Source organism: Sander vitreus, chromosome 4, assembly GCF_031162955.1.
Source record: "Sander vitreus isolate 19-12246 chromosome 4, sanVit1, whole genome shotgun sequence".
Lineage (NCBI taxonomy): Eukaryota > Metazoa > Chordata > Actinopteri > Perciformes > Percidae > Sander > Sander vitreus.
Window position 1 is genome coordinate 17,159,787 of NC_135858.1, and position 21,608 is coordinate 17,181,394.

Consider the following 21,608-nt stretch of genomic DNA (forward strand, 5'->3'; position numbering starts at 1 on the left):
ACTACAAAACATCTCAGAGGCAAATATTGTACTTTCTACTCCACCACATTTGTCAGCTTTCATTACTTTACAGATTACAATTTTTTATACTCTTCCTGTCCAGTGAAAACCACGTATGTCCAAATTTGGTGATTTTGAATGTTTGTGATAAACTAAAGGACAAAGTTTTATGTGTTGAGCTTAAGCTAAATAAACTAAAAAGCCTCTTGGATCAGCTGGAAAATGCATAAAGCTGAAAACATTTTAAAAATACATAGCAGCAGTAAAAATAATAATAATAATCCAAAAACATATATACACCACTGACAGGGAACATTTTTCCTTTTTCTTTTATTTTAATACTTTAAGTACAATTTGCTGATAATACTTCCACAATTGGTTATTAAAAAATGTATTAAATGTTGATGTATATACTGCTTATAAATAAATAAAAATAGGGGGGATTAAATTAAAGTGTTACTAAGCTTAACAACAACAAGACAAACATTAAGATTGTTTACGGTGACAAGACTTCTGCTCTGCAATCCAACATAAGAGACTGGGATCTATGGTGCTTTATATAAAACCCCACTTTCCCATTGCTAAAACACACAACACGGCTCATCACTTTTGACATTCAAACTTCACAAAATCACAAATTATTATTAGTATTCTGCATTAGACTGAATTCTGGTATCCAATCAGCAATTTCCTCGCTGAGGTGACCAGTGTGACAATCCTTAGTGCCACAGCAGTCTCCACTTTCATAACAAAAGCATTTTTCTTCTGAGATCCACTTCATTACCCAGACTAATATGAAGCAAAATGTTTATTCAAATGAGCCAAGATCAACTCCTTTAAAATGAATGAGGAAAATGCTAAAATGGATTATATGCTTGCAGAAAAAACTCATATTTGAATTAATTACAAACTGAAAGGGCGTCTGGGTTGAAAAAATGCTGATTCTCTTTCCATTTCATTAGTTATTTTCTTATTAGCTTGCATTTATTTATTCTCACCATCCGTCAAAGCCATCAATATGTGTTCATGAAACAGGAGAATAATTACATTTTATCAGGATCAACATGACAACAAGCATTGTGAACAACTGATTGGCCGTTGTTTCAAGGAGAAGGCACATTGTGAGCATTTGATTGGCCTCTACTAGAGGAAAGACTTTCTATATTCTATAACGATTGATTGGGCAGTGTAATTTTCCACCTGGATGGCTGCCAGGGGGTACACACTAGTTATTGTGCGACTTTGGCAGGAGACACCTTTGTATTGCAAGTGTGTGAATGTGAGTTTCCTTTCGCTCTAAAATGGTATTCTTCAAGCTCTGATGGGGTCTTGGGGGAGGTAAACACAGTGCAGCCTATCTCAGGATAAGTCAGATGGGACAGCCTGTCAGGTGACCTCTCATCAGGAGGCATACAGCAGAGAAAGCAAATCCTCAACAGCAATAACACACACACACACACACACACACACACACACACACAGTCAGTTTGTCTCCATCCAGCCATAGTCCTGCAGGATGTGTTCAGACTGCCGCTGGTAGTGATCCTGCCAGTCAACAAACTACAGCCTCTAAGTGCAGAGATATCAGACCTCCATCTCTTAAGAAATAGGACACCGTGACCTCTATCACACTCCGCCTTTTCAATTCACGTCTCTGATTCCCTGCTCTGATTTCATTTACGTACATTGAGATGCGATAAAAAGTGATTGAAGGACCCCTCTCCATTGGTTTTTACAGCATACTCACTCACAATCAGTTGCTTTAAGTGTGAAATAGTGGCAAGTAATTCCAGCTCATACAAAAAGGGTTTACCATATGCCAAATGCATATAAATGATCATGTGCAGCTGTTTTCTTACAGGAATGGTTCAACATTTTGGGACAAAGACTGGAAATAGCTAACCCTACTTGTCCAAAGGTTAACAAAGAAACTGCATACCAGCCCCTCTAAAGCTCTCAAATTAACACGTTACATGGTGTTTGTTTAATCTGTATCAAAAACCAGCGGAGACTCCAAGAAGTCACTGCTCCCGACCAAGAAATAGCACATATCCGGCACATAACCACTTGGTTTCCAGTTAGGAACGACCACGGTCATAGTTAAAAACCAATGTTGACTGATAGGAAACTAACAGTGATCTGGACTTTGTGGCTCAATAACAATATCACACCACTATTTTTTTTTAGACTGCCTTTGGACACACCCAAGGGTTTCCTCATTTCCAGTCTTTGTTTTAAGCTAAGCTAGCCGCCTGCTCGTGGTAGCCACTTATTTAGCGCACATAATATGAGAGTGGTATCCATCTTCATATTCAACTGTCAGCAAGAAAGCAAATAAGTGTATGTACACATTTAATAGCCTGATCAATGTACACCACCACGGCCTTGGTGACATGTACGCACATAAATCATGTAAACAAGTGCGCATCAGATCTTTAAGAAAACCTGATCAGAGAGTCGACTCCTCTGAAGGACAAAGACACAGAGCGTGACAAAACAGTTATTAAACCAAGAGCAAGCGAGACGATCTCTAGACCGAGCAGCAGGAAAGGGGAGACGTGACCATGGAGAGGTGACAGAGCGAGACGCCAAAATGAAGAAATGCAGAGATGAGAGGATAGAGAAATAGAGGGCCTGCCAGACCTGACAGAGGGTGGAGGGGGGAAAAAAGAAGACCACTCAAACCAGATAAACAGATCAGACTATTCACCTCACTAGTCACCTAAGGTCATTTAAAGTTCTTGATATCATTTTAAAAAAAGGCTGCTTATAATGTGTAAAATTCACTGTGTTATATTAAATACAGTTAGTCGGCAGTTGAGGTTTCAACCTGTTGTAAAATGTCAAGTACAAGTTCAACTATTACATTGCACTTTGAATATTTTGTAAACAAAACTAAAACTTGAATAAACCCAAGCCAATTAAAAACTAAATCATTATTATAACTCCTCTGTATTCAGACAGAGGGAGCTGGATTTTAGGCTGCCAAAGTGAAGAAAGCAATAACCAACAGACAGACAAGCAGCAGTGAATGCCAATCAGCATGAGCGCCTCATTGTTGTTTTTCCTGCCATTATCAAGTAACTACAGGTAGCCTAAATATAGTGTTTTAGCATGGACATCAAATTGGGTCCTCTGCCTTTGAACGCCAATTGTTTGTCTGGTTTAAGAAACAATCAACTCCAGAGACCAAAATTATATTTAAGAGGCACACCGGCTGTGGATATCTCTCCACAGCTGTCAAAAAGACGTCTATCTCCCCATCATTTCCTCACAATCCAGGCTGTGATGATAAAGCCGGAAGTAGGAAACAGCGGGGCCTTGGGAGTCTCTGTTCTTCCAGCCTGCTGATCCTCGGGGGACAGAGGAGGGAAATTACTATCAACGACACCAGTTTGGAGCAGCAGTGGCTATCAGATAAGACAACATTTTACACGGCACTCGTATATCAATCAAGGTCACCTGGTACTCTCTTTGCTTCTGTGTTATAGTTGAATTCATCATGAACACTTCAGCGGCTGCAGAGTTGGGGTATAAAGTTATCAGAATCTGTCGTACTGAGTGAAATTAGTTTTTTCCTCTACAGTGATTTCACTCTTCTTGTGATTATTAACACCCAAAGCTCTGACCTTGATGTCTTTCTTCTAGTTAGCTGTCCCACAGCACCAACTGCTGGTCATAAGCCTTCATACATATTTTAAATGAAAGCCACAGCATGTAAATGATAGGCAAGTGGTGTTTTACTAAGCTAACAAAAGTCCCAACATAATGTTATTACAATTAGCATTAAAGATCCCCTCCAGACAGTAGTGGAAGAAGTATTCAGATCCTTTACTTTAGTAAAAGTAGCAATAAAAATACTCCTAATACTAAACTATTACAAGTGCCCTGCACTTTTTGTATTGGAGGAATTTGTATTACTTTTTGTTAGTATAAAGTACAGTATTATTAGCCAAATGTACTTGAGGTATCAAAATACTTCTCATTATACAGATCGGCCCTTTAATGGCCCTGAGTTTGATTCAGTATTGGATTATTATAATGTATACATTTGTAAGCAGCTTTTTGATGTATTCAGTCAACATGGAGCCACTTTTAGCGACTGGATATACTACTGGGTTATTTAATATCATCATATTTTTCATATGATTTGTATGAGAAAAAAACTTAACATACGTGTTTTGGTGTTGGGAGGAAACTGGAGAACCCAGAGGAAACCCAAGTGGTGTTCCCAACATTATCTTATTACAATTAACATTAAAGACACCGTCCAGACATGTTTTAAGACAGATATGCCTTTATAATTCTAAATTACCCTACATATGTAATTTGTGTCTAATGTGATTTTTTCACAAAACAATCCAATTGACTTAAAAGAAAACTTAAAATTACATCTACTCCTCCAGTGAAAATAATTCAGAATCTATGAATATGCAAATATTATTAATTTGAAAAGATTCATTGCGGGCCACAAGATGACTACTACTTCACTTTCAGTCCATTCTCAGTATTTGTGTACTGGAGGTTTCAAGTTTCCACATCACACTTGTGTTAAATGTCCCAAAACCCTGCTTGTATGTTTACAAGTGTTAAACTCAGAAGTAAGGTGAGCACAGACAAACGTCTCCTCTTAAAAGTGAAAACTGTTTTCTAGTGTCAAACTCTGCACATACATCATTCTGCACTGTGAAGCTGAAACATCCAAGTGAAGTAACAATAAGCACAACATATTTTTAAATGGAAGGTGTATGAGAACGAAAATGTATTTTCATTAGACAGTCTGAGGCAGATTTCTAGAACTCTTATAGTAAAAAGATTTTTATTAAACACATACTGTTATTAAACACCACATTTATCATTTTTTAAAACATCACTGGAATGTATAAATTGGTCTGCTTACATTGGTAAATGGGGATTTATTTTACATTATCTGCCATATATATATATATATATATATAAATAAAAGGAAATGGAAAAAGGTAATAATACATTTACAGGAGACAACAAACTCATGCCTCTGGGCCAAACTAGGCCCAGTCTACCTCTGGAGTGGTTCCTTTTTACAGACTTTACTGCTATTTATTAGACAAATACTGTGAATGGATTGCCTCGCTCAAGAAAAGTCTTTTATCCCTGAATCGGTTTGGAGCAGCTCTCACCGCCCCACCCTGGGTAACACCTGCACTGAAACTTAGACTTAATGAACGTCACCTCGTGTGTTCTCATCTGTCCTAAAACTCTGTAGCTCTGCCCTCCCTCTGGTTTCTTCTGAGACAACACCTTCCACACGGCAGGGTCCAGATGGAGGTAGGCCCTTGAGTTTAGGTTCCTCCTCTGGCATCTTCCCTGAGAGGAACACATTGTCTGGCTGCAAAGAGCGGCCGCCGCCGTTACGTTCACCAGGTAAGGACCCAGAGTCTCGTCGATGTAGGATTTTATAGCATTACAAGTCGCCTAACAGAAGGAGAGAAACAAGACTTACTAATAAGGCATTTATACAACTTTTCACCTCTGTCATAATGACAAAATGTCAAAATTTAAAACACATAGATGATGCCAGCAATGTTATTCCACTTTGGAAAAGGGTTGAATATAAGCCAATACTGCAAAAAACTAATTTCCCAGCAGGTGAGATATTATGTGTCATCATATTTGTCATCTGTGTTTAAAAGTGTATGTATTCAGTAGGAGTGCCACGGGATGGGATTTAATGACAATAAAAGAGAAAGAGAATAATGCCAGACATTCTTTCAAAAGAACATTTTCTAAAAAATAAACTAAAGAACATGTCGCACAGCTCTTCTCCAGTACATCAAGCTTTATCTTTATGTTGTGTTTTTTGGCTATCTTGGTATCTTAGGGTGTTTCCTGCTTCCTTAGTTATCGGTCATGTGGCTTATAAATCACCATAGACATTAAGTAAACAAACATCTTTTCAGAACAGCTTTACAAGGGAAACCTACTGTGAGCATGCTTTCAGCATCAGAACCAACTAAACTGAAGATCAGATCACATTGACAGCCATCCAATCGATCATGGTAACAGGTCAGTGACTGTATACCTGAGATTTGGAAAAGGCATGGTCGCCCCAAAGCACCACCCCTGCAGATCCTAAAGCAGCACTCTCTCCGATGGTGTAGACCAGGTGCTCCTGCAGAAGGAGCAAACAAGAGGTTAAGCAGAACATCCAGACCAAATCATGACAATCCTAAAGGTATATGGAGTTAAAACATCAGCCACTTGCCTGAGATAGGAAATCTAACGTGTACGTGTAGACAATGCGAGCGTATGGGAACACGGGCGGCGTTGATGGAATCAGCCGAGCTCCTGCTCTCATGGCCTCCAGGATGCGGTGGTGGGTGTAGAGGAGCACTTCTCTGCTGAGGTCTCGCAGCTCCAGGCTGAGGTAGATGTCAGGATAAAGAGCGGAGGAGACATTCCACAACCACTTCAGCTCGTCGTTCCTCTTCAGCTCTACAGGTGGACACTCCCCTGTGTAGTTTGTGCTTTTTTCGCTGTAGTAGTTGTAGCAGTTAGGAAAACCATAATAACCCCACAGCCCATTTGGTCTCTCCTGCTGCCCCAGCTTCAGTGTTTCCTCCATGAACTTCCTCCCAGCTTCCTCAAACTCCACACGCGCTGCAGCATCTACCTGTGCAGGGCTCCAGTCTGGATGCCTGGACCTCACTAGTGCTCTTGACCCCACCAAGTAGACATGCTTACTGTCCCAGTTTCTCTCCCATACAGGTCTCCAGCTCTCCCAGTCCACCACAGCCAGGCCCTGGAAATCCCTGTCAGGGATCCAGGTGTGGATGTCTTCAGAGGCCACTCTGAGGTGTTCATCAAGACTGGCGTTCTGCGGCACCCCGCCATTGATAGCCTCTGCTTGGCTGGTGTAACTGGGATACAGACCGAGCTTTTCAGAGTAAAAGATGGTTATGTTTTCACCCATAAAGGTTTGATTCTGGTTCTGGACGATGCTGAATGTGCCCAAGTCGAGATCCACGCCATATTGAGAGAGACAGCTGGCAGTAGGTGCGTTCCACACTGTAAGGAAAGGCATCTGGGAAAAAGATGATGTTGCAAACTGCAGCCCTGAAACGAGGCTGATCAGATTTAAGAAAGGCAGCACCTCATGATGAAAGGAACTCATCCCTGCAAAGAAGGAAAAAAAAACAGCACTGCTCATATCACTGCTCATATTACTCAACTGTGTTGTGAAATATTGACAGGATATTGCGATTTATTTTATTTTCAAAGAAACATTTTTAAAAGTTGTGAGACAACTGAATTTCAGAATTTGTATAAGGCACCACGAATTTCAGCTTTATGACCAAACATGACCATGTTCTTTTCTTTGTCTACAAATCCTACATGATTTCCCAGATAACCACAAATGTTGTTGTGGTGTAGCTATGGAACTAAAGTCAAAGACTATAATTTTAAGTAGTGTGACAACATGACAAACAGTAACTTACCTATTTAATTTAACAACGGGATAAGGACTTTGTACTTTGTGGTCTGGACGTGCTGGAACAAGCAACGGGCAGTCTCATGATCTGAATGACACATGCATGAAAAAGGGGAAGGAACAAAAGCAGAAGTGCGTTCTGGAATCTCTAATAACCAATCAGAAGTGTGCACAGAATCTCTTACAGCCAATCATAAGAGACATGCCGATCATTTTAAGGAGCAGATTTAAAGTCACAGGCAAGTTCAAACATCAACCAATCATTCTGTCTGTCCTGAACAGTTTTCAGTTTGTCTAAAAAATAAAAAATAAAAAAAATAAGTAACTATAATTACGTATATAAAACTATAAAAAAGAAACATACTGACTTTTTCCAGATATTTGACCTGGAAAGGCAATATAGTTCTACTCTAAATGGCTGTCAAGCAAGTTATAATGAACTCTTCCCCCTTCAAATTTAATTGTATGCCTTGCTCAACTCTTAAAAGTAGTAAAAATAGCTCTTGGCTTAACGGCACCCTACAATTACATGGGGAGGGGGTATATGGCTGCAGCCTGCAAAATGAGTCCCTCCCTAAGGACAAGCTGGCTTTGCCTCCCCTTAGTGGCCAATGATGACATGTTTTTTCCCCGGGAAGGTTCTTGACTTGTATTGACTGCAACAGCATTACATACCTCTATTATCTGAAAACCAAATTTAAAGTTTACTCCCCTCTCTTGATTGTATTCTGTAAATCTTAGAAGAAATTACACAAGGACCTTAACAAAGACGTTTATTTACTTAGACAAAAGTCCAATTTAAGAAAAGAGCATAAAGTAAGTGTAAGTGAAATACATTTTTTATAAAAAAAAAAAGTTAAAAAAAAAAAAAAAAAAAAACTTTTTTACATTGTTTGTGCTTTTGATGTAAAATAGCTGCTGAAATACAGAAAATACTTTTAAGAAAAACTAGTAGTCATGTTTCGGACACAAAATCAAATGTATAAAAACACCTAAAAATACATTCAAATAAATAGTAAAAGTGTAATTGCTTCCATAAAAAACATCAGATGTCAGAGAGGTTATGTTGAGAAAAGATCAGGCACTTCAAATATGTTGTGCTATTAACAGATTTAAGTGCACCAATTCCACTTTCTCACTACTGACACACATCAACTCGTCATCACATTTCTCCCCAAAACGTCCTCTCTATGAGAAACATGGAATTCGACACCTTGTGAAACAGTGACCGAGAGGAAACTGAGAGCAAAATGTAAACAAGGTCATTTCCAGCGAGCCCTCCGTTGTTTAGAAAAAGATTAAAAGTTCTAAACAAATATAACTTTGCAATTTCCACAGTGTTTCTTATACAATTTCAATTGATGTCATCCATATTTTACAGCAATTAAACAAAAAAAAGACATTACCTTAAATTCCCACCTTGCCATCTCATATGCTCCAGTATTTAGACATATAAAATGCAGCCTTTAGTATTTATGGTGTATTAACAGAGGAGCAGAGAGGTAACCAGTAAGATCACACATTGCAGTGCTGACGCCATGATTTGAGATGCCGTCCCTCTTTGGTGTAGAGGGTCTTTCTGATCACAGTCCACTCCCTGATAGCCGCTGTAGCACTGGCACTGAAACTCGGTGCGAAAACTGGTCTCCTCTTCTTCGCCAAGCTCACTGACAACTGTTGGCCTGCCGTTTTGTGTGCCGATAGTGTGGTAGAGGGGGTTTAGATGCAAGTAAACGTTGCTGTCGGAATTTTTGCGCAGACATCGGCCGTGAGAACCACATAAGGTCTGGCTACATAGCTCTGCTGCCATGGAGACGTTGATGAGGTACTGACTTAGCCGACCCCGTAAATACACGTCCAGGTCGGAACAGCTGTTCTGGGGAGGAAAAAGAATGAAAAAGGTCAGGGTTTTGACTTTGAAAGTACTTTAATAGCTTTCTGTGTATCATTGAGTGGTGAAAGAAGTCAAGTCCAAGTCGAGTCATCATTTCTTGAGTCGAGTCACCAGTCCAGAGAATAGCAACTCCAGTCAGACTCGAGTCAGAGTCCAGGACTCGAGTACTCCATCACTGCTTAAGGCAATCAAGTTTTCTTTTTGTGAGCTACACAATCGATTCTTGCTGTATGAAATAATGTCTATATGCAGTATATATATACACTATATGTTATCCCTTAAACAATAAATAGGATAGATGGAAAATGTCTATGTTATTACAGATGAAAGAATAATAAAGAATTAACAGATGTATCTATAATGGATATTATATAAGTGTGCGGCCATTTACTTTGGGATCATTTTTACATTATAGTCCTGCTATATAAAGACGTGACTGAAAAAACCCACTTCCAGTAAATATCCTCAGTGTATCTGAAAACGTCCATATGACTCAAGCCACTAACTTTGAACTGGAGCCCTGAGGAGCCCATTTGATAATTGTTAGTTATCAAATGACAGCACGTCTTACTCCACAGCACTGTGGAGATAGGTCTGGCAATGCGAGACTATTGCACACGTGACTGACAAAAGTTACCAGATGATAATGTTATGGTCAAATTTGAAAGAAGTGTTGAAATGTGTTTGTTTCATAATTAGTGTGTGGATGCTTACTTTGCTGCTTGCATAAGCTACATCTCCCCATATGATGATTCCAGCTGCTCCCAAAGCCACGCTCTCCCCAATGGTGGAGACGAGGTCAGTCTGTAAAAGACGATACAGCATTTTAAACCCCAAAACACATTTAGCCTATTACATTTTTAAGACTACAAGCCAAGCACAGGAAAAATACACTGTTCATAGTATTACTATAACAGGGTCAAAATGTTAGTGGGGCATGAGCTACTGTATGTGAAGTGCAGCACCATCTCTTATCTGTTAATTCTCCCATAAGGAAACTTTTTTTTTTTCTCAACTTGACCAACACCCATCCGGCCCACTCCACATAAACGAAAGGTATTGGGGTGTCTGTCAGCTACCAGAACAGGAAAGGACTGTGGCTGCTGATAAGGTAAAGCAGAGTTATAGCTACATGCAGCATGCACTGATCAGAGAGAGAGAGAGACAAAGAGAGAGAGAGAGAGAGAGAGAGACAAAGAGAGAGAGAGAGAGAGAGAGAGAGAGAGAGAGAGAGAGCTGAATGTTGCGGAGAGTTAATGTTCGAACAAAAAAGTCCATATCCTCTGCTTTCTAAATGTGTATCATACATGACCAACATTACACAGCAATACAGTAGTAATTTTAAACTTCACCAGAATGTTTCAGGAAACCAAATTCAGGACCAGCAGTGTGTCTAAAGTTGGGGCATCACCTCTGTCAGCTGTTCCAGGGAGTTGGTGTAAGTGGGCCGGGTGTACACAAAGACAGGACGTGCCAACCCATCGCCTGTTGATGCCAAACGCATCCCCTCCTTCACTCGGTTCCGGACAAACTGGCGTCCAGAGTCTGAGGAACGCAGCACAGGGGCCATGTAGATGGAGGGGAAGAGGGCCGTGCTCTCAGTCCACAACCATTTCAGCTGCTCGTTGCGGGCCACCTCCACATCAGGACAGCGGCCTGTGTAGTTCTCCAGAGTGCGCCTGTAGTCGTGATTGTAGCAGTCGGGGAACAGGTAGAAACCCCACAGCTGGTTTGGCCTCAGGTTCTTGGCGAGCCTCAGCGTCTCCAGCATGAATTTCTTGGCAGACATCTCAAACTCCTGCTGGGCCACTTTTCCCACCTGCTCCGGAGGCCATGTCGGGTTCTTCTGACGCACTAACTCACGAGAATGTCTGCGGTAAACATCTTTGGTTTCCCAGTTACGTATCCAGAGTGGGCGCCACTGCTCCCAGTCAATAACTGCCAGACCCTTGGCCCCTGGTTCCCGGATGTACTTCTGCACTCCCTCCTTCATCTTTTCCAGGTGCTGCGTGACACTGGCCACCTGCGGCAGCCCCCCGTTCACCGCGGTTTCATCTGGCTTAAAGAAGGGGTACAGGCCTAATCGGTCCTCATAGAAGATGGTGAGGTTCTGCCTAAAGAAGCCCTCATTGGGTGAGGCTACGATTTGGAAAAGGTCCAGCTGAAAGCGAATACCATGCCGTGGGGCACAGTCCTCAGTCGGGGCATTCCAAGCAAGGAGCAATGGCTTTTTTGAATACAGTGGCCATCTCGTGGGTTTCAGTCCCAAAGCACAGATGCAGTCCCAAAGCAGTACAATCAGCAGCAGTACTTTCCAGTCAGGCAAAGACCAGCACAACATGTCTTCAGATGTGAATTGACAGATAGGACTGTCGCTCTCTGCTCTAAAAAGTCACAGAGGAGATTGAAATTTAGTTTTCTGTATACTTTTTAAATATGTGGAAATCCCTAGTACATTCCTTCATTAAGTTAGCAATTAGAGCCCTGAAGTGAAAATGCATTGAAGGCAGAAAAATCCTCGTATTTTAAAAACTGGAAACGATCAAAACAGTTCTGTCAATCAACTTAGTGTTTAATCGGCTAATAATTTCAGCTTTAGGCTACTTGTAGGCCTATATTGTTAGGTAGTTAATTTATGATAAAACATCGTATTTTATAAACTACATGTGTTTTGTGTGTAACTAAAGCTGTCAGATTAATGTAGTAAAGAGTAGCTTACAATATTTCTCTCTAAATGTACTAGGCTAGAGTATAAATAGAAAGAAGCATGAAAAGATAGACTCAAGTACCTCAAATTTGTAGCTACTTAAGTACAGTACTTGAGTAAATGTACTTGATTACATTCCATCACTGTACAATCCATGGTAGGAATTGAAATTTGGTTTCTTTTCTAATAACTTGTACAAATCCCAGTGTATTAGTCCATCGATATCATCAGTAATGCTTTTAAATCCATAGCCTGAAAATACAGTGGCGTTTGCATAATCAATGTTACAAACACAGCCTACACAAAATAATAATAAAAACCACAAATCTAACTCTAGTCTTTATTTAAAACAAGGATCTTGCGACGGCATGTGCCGATTGCTTATACTCTCCCAACCCTTTCTGTTACAGTTAACATAAACTGGCTTCAATTAAATTACAGTTGTGTTTTTGTTTGTTTTTTTGCAATGCATTACTTCAAAACAACAGCAAAGTTAACTGCAGCTGGACGAACTCACCTTCACTGGCAAACTGAGGAAGCAAAAAACGGAAGCCGCATTTTTTGTGTTGCCTCAAAAGAAATCGGAAAAATTCTAAATTAACATTGCTTTTGAGTAACGGGGTGAATTTACAACGGCATGCGTAGCTGGTAAGTATCTTATAACTTCCGCTGTCGGCCGGTAAAGTGAAGATAAGTGAAGTGAAGTGAAGTTGCCCCCTGCGATGTTGTCAGTAGCAACTCTCCTGCTCCGACAGCCAAATCACTTTCAGGATGTTCCATTCATGTCGGGGAAAAGGGGTGGGAATGGCGTAACAAAAACCGGACATCGTAATAACTCCGTCAGTGTGTCTAATGTGTTACAGCGACGTGTTTCTTCAACGCAAATCTAAACACAACCTTAGGTATTTGAGTGAACCTACGCCTTAATTTTATTTTTTTATTTTTTTCATGCTACAGCGCTAAATGAATCAGTCCAAGAAGTTTGCCACCACCGCCGTGAAACAGATACACTGTAACGAGCAATGTCAAGACAGAAGGTCACAGCGGGCGAGGATGCCACATCCCTAAAAATAAGATCATGCCCACAAATGACCACTGTGTTCCCGTGACCTTTCAGCTACATTACAATCAGATATAGCGTATGAATAATCTGGCATTTAGAAATTATGTAAAAACTTTATTCTAGAAAATAGAAATGTAAAAATATATGTATTTTGGTCCTTTTAAACACTTGAAAACTTGCTTTAATCCATCCACTTCAAACCAGTAAGAAGAGCTTTCATTATGAAATAACCAATATTTTTCTAACTTTTGCAGCGTATGTTCCCATAGGATCCCATTGCTTATAAGAAGATGATTACAAATGTGTGTTAAGCCATTTGAACCTGGTCCTAAAACTCCTGATGCACAATTCAATGACAGTGTTTAGTTTAAGGGATCAGAAGCAGGACAAGTTAATTTACTCAATTTTGTGAGGCTTTTACTTCACTCTTCCTTTATTTGAGTGAATAGCTGTATTCACTGTGATTTACTTTTTGTCCATTTTGCAAGGAAAACATAAAGCTTGTAAATTATGATGCAGTGTTATAATGTATGAAATTGTTGCAGTAGACTAGCACCACCCGGTCTGGAGGAAGTATTCCGATCTCTTAAGGAATACCACACAAATACTCCATCACAAGTATAAGTCATGCATTAAATATTTTACTCAAGTAAAAGCACAGAAGTATCAAAACTAAAAGTAAGCTTAGTTATGCAGGAGAACCTATTAAACAGCGCTTAAATGTTCTAGCTGGGCAAGGTAAATTATAATATAATATATAAAATAAACTACTTTTTATACTGTTGGGTTATTATAACAATGTATCATATTTCATGAGCTGTTAATGGGTTTAATCTGGAAAATCAAAATCTGCAAATAATTATAGTTTTTAGATAAATGTAATGGAGTGGAAAGTACATGTGCCATTGAAACATAGTAAGGCTTAAGTATAAAATAGCATAAAAGGAAGGCAAATTAGCACTTGTGTAAATGTTCTTGAACGAAGATAGTCTACAAATACTGTGTACACATATCATTATCATCTCACACCATCAGTCACTTGATGGTGTGAGATGATTCTTCATAATGATTTTTGACTATTCAAAAGTAAAATTCTAAATACATGTTGTTTTTTTACTTTACATGAAGTAACCTACTTTAACATTTTCATATTGCTACTGAGTGAAGTGATTTTACTGTAATGTTTTTTCCACTAATGCTCTAAGCACACTTTAGACAGTGGGCACAAGGCATCTGGCATGCAGATGTCACTGCTGACTGAGGCATGTGATGACAGCCACTGGCAATGGCTCAGTGAAGTAACCAAGTACCAAATACCGCCATGTTGCCAAGTGCAGCAGATAGGACGGTGCAGAGCCGGGGTTAGACAAGGTATGATGGCCATGGGAGAAGAGGGTATAGGCCACGCACTGACACATAATTAACCAAATTAACCACGTTTTCATACTCTGTGTAAATCGGAGAAGGAAATCGGCGTGGGAACAGCTGTCAAAAGCATTTGAAGAACGGTGTTCCTCTGAAAGTTAGACTTGTTCTTTTCAGATACACACGAGCCGAAGGATCCCTGAGCACGATTGTAGGGTGAGGTGACGGCCTGGAAGTCAGATGTTTTCCTGTGTCAGTGACTGTTCCGCTGTTTGTTTTCTGAGCTTTGCTGAATCACCTCACCATGTCATCAGTTTCTCTGTGTGTTTAAGGAAAATGTAGAGCATGAAAGGCCCATGTGAATGAAGAGGGGAGGGAAAGGAACAAAGGCATGGCTCGGTTTCCCTCTAGTCTCAGCCTGCCTTCGACCTCTGCCTCCTGAACGTTACATCAGCAGAAGTCAAGGGACCGTCAGGAAGCGAAAACAATGGCAGGGAAACTGGAAACACGCCCTGCCACCTTTACTTTGCGTCCCAAACACTTAATGCATTGCGAAACATTTGGGTAATCGTGTGAATTGGTAAACTGGAATGGAAAGATTTCATTGGAACAATTGGGTTTACACTTAATGAAAGGTTTGTACCTCATTTGCCCTGATCCTACTGACCAAAACAAGATCCAAAACACCTCATTTGTATGTGAATAAATAAAACATATGGCAGAAAAGTACCAAAATGTCCTATGAGGCCCTAAAATGCATACTGGTATACACATTCCACTACTGCTGTTTACCCCCTAAACCTACTTTCACGTTGCTTTGTGGTATTAATTGGATACACAGGATGTTGCCATCAAGTTTTCTAGAGCATTATTTCTTTTCTTTTAGTTACTTTTTCAGTCACATGCACTGTGTATGATCACACTATACCTCTGTAACATAATCCAACTGTGAATTAAGATAAAACAGGCTACAGCAAGCACTTCTTTTACTTTATACAGCTACAGTGATCCCTGAGAAAACAATATATCTCTTTTATTGTTTATAATTCAAAGCATGTTTTAGTTCTTTTTCAAAGCTGCTGATAATTTATGACCATCTCGCTCAACCACAGCCACATGGACAACTTATCCCTTTTATGAAACACACTGCATACATCACATAACACATTGTATGGACCAACAGAGAATGTCGTATTCATGAAGTTCATACATTTTTATGGCTTTACTAAAAAGGGGCTCATCCATATAATACAGGCCTGACTTTTAGCAAAATATCAAAGACCAGTGGAGAGGAAACACATCAAAGTGATTGACCTCTGGCCCAAAAACACACCCAACCACATTCCACACAATTACAGACACCAGGGAACGCATGCAAAGGAAGCCCTACCCATTTATTGTGGGGATTTGTAAACTATGCACACTAAAATATGTTTACATTGCCATTAAAGTTTGATGCTGTGCCAGCTGGCATCAGCAGCCTCAACTGGTCACGATTTGAGTCTTTGAGTGATCCATCAAACAACATTTAATTACATCTTCAGCCTTTTTGGAAAGTCTAAGTGCACAGGATTGTCATTAGAGGTAAGAGAGTAAACATATATGACACAACAAACACAATCACACATGAACTAATCTAAATTAGTACAGGTATAGATTTCTGCTTCCGTCTAGAGGTGACATACCTTCATGTTATGAAGTGTAAATTAATTACATAAGTATGGAATAATAAATAAAAATCTGGTTTTATTTGCACTCAGAAGACATACAGCTCAGCAAGGCCAACCGAAATTCAAGAAGGCAATAAGGAAACGTTAAAAATAAATTATGACCGGCGATATCAGGGTTTTAAACAGCTGTCATGGAAGAATTGCTGACTACATTTTTTTTTAAAAGTGACCACTTGATTATATGCAATCTCAACTCGTCCATTCACTTCCAGCAAACTAAAAGTACTGCACAGAGTACACAATAAGTGTTCATTCTAAAACTGCAGTTCTTTCTGGATAGCTGGTGATTTTGGTAAATAGGTTTATTCTTGTCCATGACAACTAAGCAAACTCCCTCTGCTGAAAAATACAGTAAAAAGTGGTTGAAAGCTCTTTATTCACTTTCTCGCCAAGAATTAGAGGAAAGATCTTCTCATCTAGCTCTTCGGCTAAAAAGCAAATAAGCTTGTTTCCCAAGATGTTGAAATATTCCTTTAAATAAGAACCTTTTCATCACTTTACATCCAAAGAAAGGCATGTATGGAAGAAGAAGTCAAATGTTGTTGTGTGATTGGACATAACTCAATGGTAATCGGAGGACATAACCAACATAATAGGAAAAAAATCTTGATTCAATTTATTCAGCTCAGTAAACCATTTATTCAAGTATTTCCAACTAATAAATCTGATATTTACAGTACATTATGTTCACTAGTGCAGGTCTGAGCTCCGGAAACAGACAGACTCAGACGTGACAATACAGAACATGACCATATATACAATAATTTCACAATCCTTCATTATTCTACCCTATAACTACATCTTCAGTCCCTCTCTCTCTTACACACATCCACTCAATCAAACCTAAGTGCACACACGTACATATACAAAGACACATACAGTTTCACTCTACATTTCACAGAAGGCATAAACCTTTAAAGCCTTTTTACATCAAATATGTTTTTCCCTGCAAAAAAAAAATCACAGAGAAATACAACTTCATTTGATGTATTCTCTACGACCGTTACATATCAGCTGGGTAGTGGACACACAACCTGTACAAACACTACTTTTGTGAATATCAAAATACAGATTTTTGTGAACAGGGCACCCTCTGCTCATAGTTGAATTCAAATGTATAACATTTTATTCAATATATCAGTTTAATGTGACAGTTTGAATTTTCCTTTTTCGCTCCAAACCACAGCTCCAGTCTTGGCTTCGGAAAAGAGTACCTGTGGCTGCACTTCACAGTAGATCAGTCCTGTGCAACTTTTCACACCTCACAGAGGACGACGGGGAAATCTACATGTATACAAGGGTGGTCAAGCTTAACAACTCCCTAAAAAAAAAAAAACATAAAAATTCAAAGTGACAAATCGATCAAAACATCGTTCAACCAGATCACCATTGCCTAAATGTGGCCCTAGCTCACCTGTGGAATAAGATTTTTTTGGATCCTCTTCAATTTGGACTTTTTTCTGCCATTTTTTGTCACAACCGTCTCTTCATAGAATTCATGGGCAAGGTCGCCGTCCTCGTCATAGTACAAAGAACTGCCAACACAGCAAGTAAACATCAGTCTAAAACTAGACTAAAGAGGAGATTTGCATCAGGTCAGAGTTAAGTGAATGTTATATGGCCAGTTTACCCAAATGACAACACTATCATATATCGTTTCACTTACCCCCAGTGACATCCAGCCAAGTTTAAAGCTAGAGTGCTTTGGTTATACTCCCAAATGGACATGTACACGGACAGCTGCGTACACTACAGACGCATAGAAGTTCGGATTATACTATTTTTAGAGTCCGCTTGGAGGACGTTTTCCACACATGCGCAGTAGATCGCTCCGCTGTAGTGTAGTCGTGGCCGTGCAAACAAATGGTGGTGAACAAATTGGCGGTACTCGGGACGTCCACACAGAGCTTACGCGTACACCTTCTGATGACATGTATGTCACATGGACCCTAGCGGACCCTCGCAGACAATACAAGTTTGGCTTAACACATTGCACTTTTAGCTGTTACTACGCACTTTAAACTTTTATACTTTTTAGTATTTAAACCATTCATTGTATTATTTTGTGTTTTATTAAGCTGCGTGTGCACTCTGCTATCTACTCTTTAATTACCCCGCTGTGATGAATAAAGTTATTGAATTGAACTGATCTGCAGTAGTATAATCCACATATCTCACTGTGGACAATTTTAGTTTGGGGCGCCCTGGTGGCCTAGGGGTTAGGGAGCTGACCATGAATCCCAATGTCCCCGGTTTCATCCGCCCTGGGAACCTTGTTGCATGTCATTCCACAACCCCCCCCCCAATTTTGTGTCATCTCTCTACATGCAGCTATGAGATAGACATGTAAAATGCCATTATTATATAGTCATTCACCTCCATTATAATTCCCAGATATTGATATCTCAAACCTCATTAAAAAAATAACAATACCCCCACTAGGAATACATAAGAAAATATGTTATTTGGCTGAACCGAACAGTTACCATTTATATATATTATTTACCTTCTCCTGGTAAAAACAAACGGTGTTGCATTTCTGGAACCTTTGAGACGGGCCACGGACTGATCGTTCCCATCACTGGCTGATTCCCCTCCAGCAGCTCCACTGCCTGAGAAAGGCCAGACACTTTTGGCTTTGGATCCACTCCCACCCATTCTCAGAGATAAGGCATAGTCTTCAGTTAAAGCTTTCAATCTGGTTGGTGGCCATACGCTCTCAATTCCTTATCAAAGCCAGGATCTGAAAAGTAAAAGTGCACAAAGAAAGAACACGTTCCCAATCAGACTTGACTTTCTCTGCCTGGTGGTGTTTAGCTAGTTGTGATACTACAAAAAGTAGGGTGACCAGATGTCCCGGGGACAGTCCCCGGTTTTCACGGTGACTGACAGAACCGAAATTGGAATGAAATAGTGGTGCACCCTACACGCACAGGCTCAAGACAGCCAGAGCAAGCCTCAGAGCTCAGAGATGTTCTAGAATGCCCATATTTTACGATGCTAAAATTACTGTTTATTTACATGGAGTCTGGTGGGTTTAGCGAACACAATTTCGCGGACTTTTTTTTGTTTTTAAAAAGGATCTTACTCTTTAACAGAAAGATCGACCTCCTTAGAAATCCTTTCCATAATGTTGTCTGACACTTAGAATATTAATCGGAGCCTGTCAGCTGCAAAACGAGCACTTTTATGAACGTAAACACAAGCTGGACAATTGACATCCTATTAACTTACATCGATTGTAGCTTGTTTCGCCATTGCTGAATGCAGTGATCTTGTTTAATACTGGACCAATGTCAAAGGAAAATATTTCCTCAGTTTTAATTCTAGTATCTGATACTCAATGAGCTGTTGCAGAAACAAGCCCAGCGTGAAGCAATAAAGCAAAAGCTGTCAGATAAATGTAGTGCAGTAAACATTACAACATTTCCCTCCGAGGTGTAGTGGAGTATGAAGTAGCAGCAGGGATGATTCTAGGATCAGACCTTTAGGGGGGCTCAGCCCCTAATGAGAATGTGACACCGACATAGTGTATGCAAAAGTGTTAATCTGCACCATGAAATTACCAACTTCTTCACAACCGCACTCCTGCTCGCCAAAGGGCCAAATTATAATGTATTCTCATGTAAACTATTTATGTCAGCACAGACATTTTTGTTAATTGCTTAGCCAGTGTATCCCACCATAATGGTTATTATATTGCCAGATTCCAGATAATCCCACTTACTTATCCATTTACAAATATGAATATATATTTCTACTGGTATGCTTCCTAGTGACATTAATGGAAAAATATGAAGAAAAAACTATTCCACCTGTGTGTGCATGGTTATAATTCTGAAGTGCAAAATAGTTCAGGCTACAGCACAAATATTTCCATCCATAGATAACAATAATGAAGTCTAACCTCTTTTGAATTTCTTTCAAAGTGCACCAGATTGATGCATTTAAACATTAAAATAGACAAATTTTTCTTACAGGGGAGCATGCACATGGATCCCACCTAGGGGGGCTTGTGCCCCAGTGCAGCTCTAGGTCTAGTGAGGCCCCTGGGGCAGTGTCCCCGTTTCAAGTTTTACAAAGATAAAAACATTACCTATTTTGGAGGTATTAACGCTTCTGAGCTGAAAATGTCCCCGGATTTTGTCTCAAAAATCTGGTCACCTTAACAAAAAGTCAAGTTAAAGTATCTTCATTGTCCCTTACAGAGAAATTGGTTTGTAGCCAGGATTCATGCACAAAACACTGATATACAACAAGACAGGGTCAGGGTCAAGGCCTTAAGTGCAAGTAGAAAATGTAAGACACCTGTGCAAATGAGCAATCTGTGACATTTGAGAGCTACAGACATGTCGGCACTTATGTAACTCTGCTGCCTACTGTAAAGCACCATATTTTAGTAAGTAACTGATAACTAGGCGGATCTAATACTTTGTTAATGAATGGATATAATATACTAGATTAATGCAGTTAACTCTATTGTCAATGTGATGAATGATAAGTTTACCCTGTAAAATTAGTCAGTTTGATTCAGAGAGGCAACTGAATTTAAACATGCTGACAAAAGAACTGTTGCCAAAACATAGGTGAAAGCTTTATAAAGTATCAGCTCACTAAATCAGACAGTGTCGAGGCGGTATGATGTAACGCTAACGCGATATTGTTACCTTAGCTTTACAGGAAGCTAACACACAGGGCCATACAACCAAGTTACCGAACACTAAACACACGCCATCGGATTCTTAACGTCAGTTACATTGCCATATTAACGTATAAACACAACCGTCATTGCATATCTAGCTAATGCACAGTATGTCTCATAAAAGCTACACCTTGATATTAGGTAAATGTGGCTAATAATAGGTAGCTAGCTAACTGTTGCTAACGATAACGTTACCTGCATATTTGGCCAGTTAGCTTTTGCCACTGACGCAGGTTAGCTAGCTGCAATAGCTAAATGATAAAATGAAATATCTTCTAACCGTGATTACCTCTACCCTCCACCGCCAAAAAACGATACTTTATACGTGCTTCTGGTGAATATCCTACCTTATCACACAGTATTAAATCGCCATGTCCTTTCATAACTTTGCCAGAGGCTACGTGAAGCTAGCGTTAGCTGTTTTGGTCCTTCAATGTGGGGGATCAGCTGATCTGACAAAGGCACCTAGCTAGATTGTTCAAGCAAAACATGCTGCAGAAGTGCGCGATTTGAGACACACCTGCTACTTACTACTAGCTACTTAACTAACCATCTCAAGGATGTTAATCTAAATAATGGTCAGATAAAAATACTTTTAACTTTAGGACTAACATGTTAACTGTTTTGAGTGTTTAAGGGGCATGCTATGTTAAATAATTTACTTTGAGCGCTATAT

General features: G+C 39.7%; 3 protein-coding genes across 4 annotated transcripts; all 3 read right to left on the reverse strand.

Annotated features, from left to right (window-relative positions):
* Positions 1-5,062: 5,062 nt before the first annotated feature.
* Positions 5,063-7,571, reverse strand: hyal1 (hyaluronidase 1). Its single transcript, XM_078248747.1, has 4 exons — positions 7,479-7,571; positions 6,245-7,155; positions 6,062-6,151; positions 5,063-5,454 (listed from the first exon to the last, which is right to left on the reverse strand). The coding sequence occupies exons 2-4, from the start codon at positions 7,151-7,153 to the stop codon at positions 5,128-5,130; spliced, it is 1,326 nt and encodes a 441-aa protein (XP_078104873.1). The 5' UTR covers positions 7,154-7,155; positions 7,479-7,571; the 3' UTR covers positions 5,063-5,127.
* Positions 7,572-8,229: 658 nt separating this feature from the next.
* hyal2a (hyaluronidase 2a) lies at positions 8,230-12,892 on the reverse strand. Its single transcript, XM_078248748.1, has 4 exons — positions 12,590-12,892; positions 10,777-11,749; positions 10,080-10,169; positions 8,230-9,347 (listed from the first exon to the last, which is right to left on the reverse strand). Exons 2-4 carry the CDS (start codon positions 11,704-11,706, stop codon positions 8,955-8,957), a joined length of 1,413 nt encoding a protein of 470 aa, XP_078104874.1. The 5' UTR covers positions 11,707-11,749; positions 12,590-12,892; the 3' UTR covers positions 8,230-8,954.
* A 3,334-nt stretch (positions 12,893-16,226) lies between these two features.
* Positions 16,227-21,586, reverse strand: tusc2a (tumor suppressor 2, mitochondrial calcium regulator a). Of its 2 annotated transcripts, none has more exons than XM_078248751.1 (4): positions 21,280-21,586; positions 18,737-18,973; positions 17,645-17,765; positions 16,227-17,551 (listed from the first exon to the last, which is right to left on the reverse strand). In XM_078248751.1, exons 2-4 carry the CDS (start codon positions 18,886-18,888, stop codon positions 17,486-17,488), a joined length of 339 nt encoding a protein of 112 aa, XP_078104877.1. In that variant the 5' UTR covers positions 18,889-18,973; positions 21,280-21,586; the 3' UTR covers positions 16,227-17,485. The 2 variants fall into 2 exon arrangements, with proteins under 2 accessions (XP_078104877.1, XP_078104878.1); XM_078248752.1 differs by lacking the exon at positions 21,280-21,586 and adding an exon at positions 19,465-19,486.
* Positions 21,587-21,608: the final 22 nt, after the last annotated feature.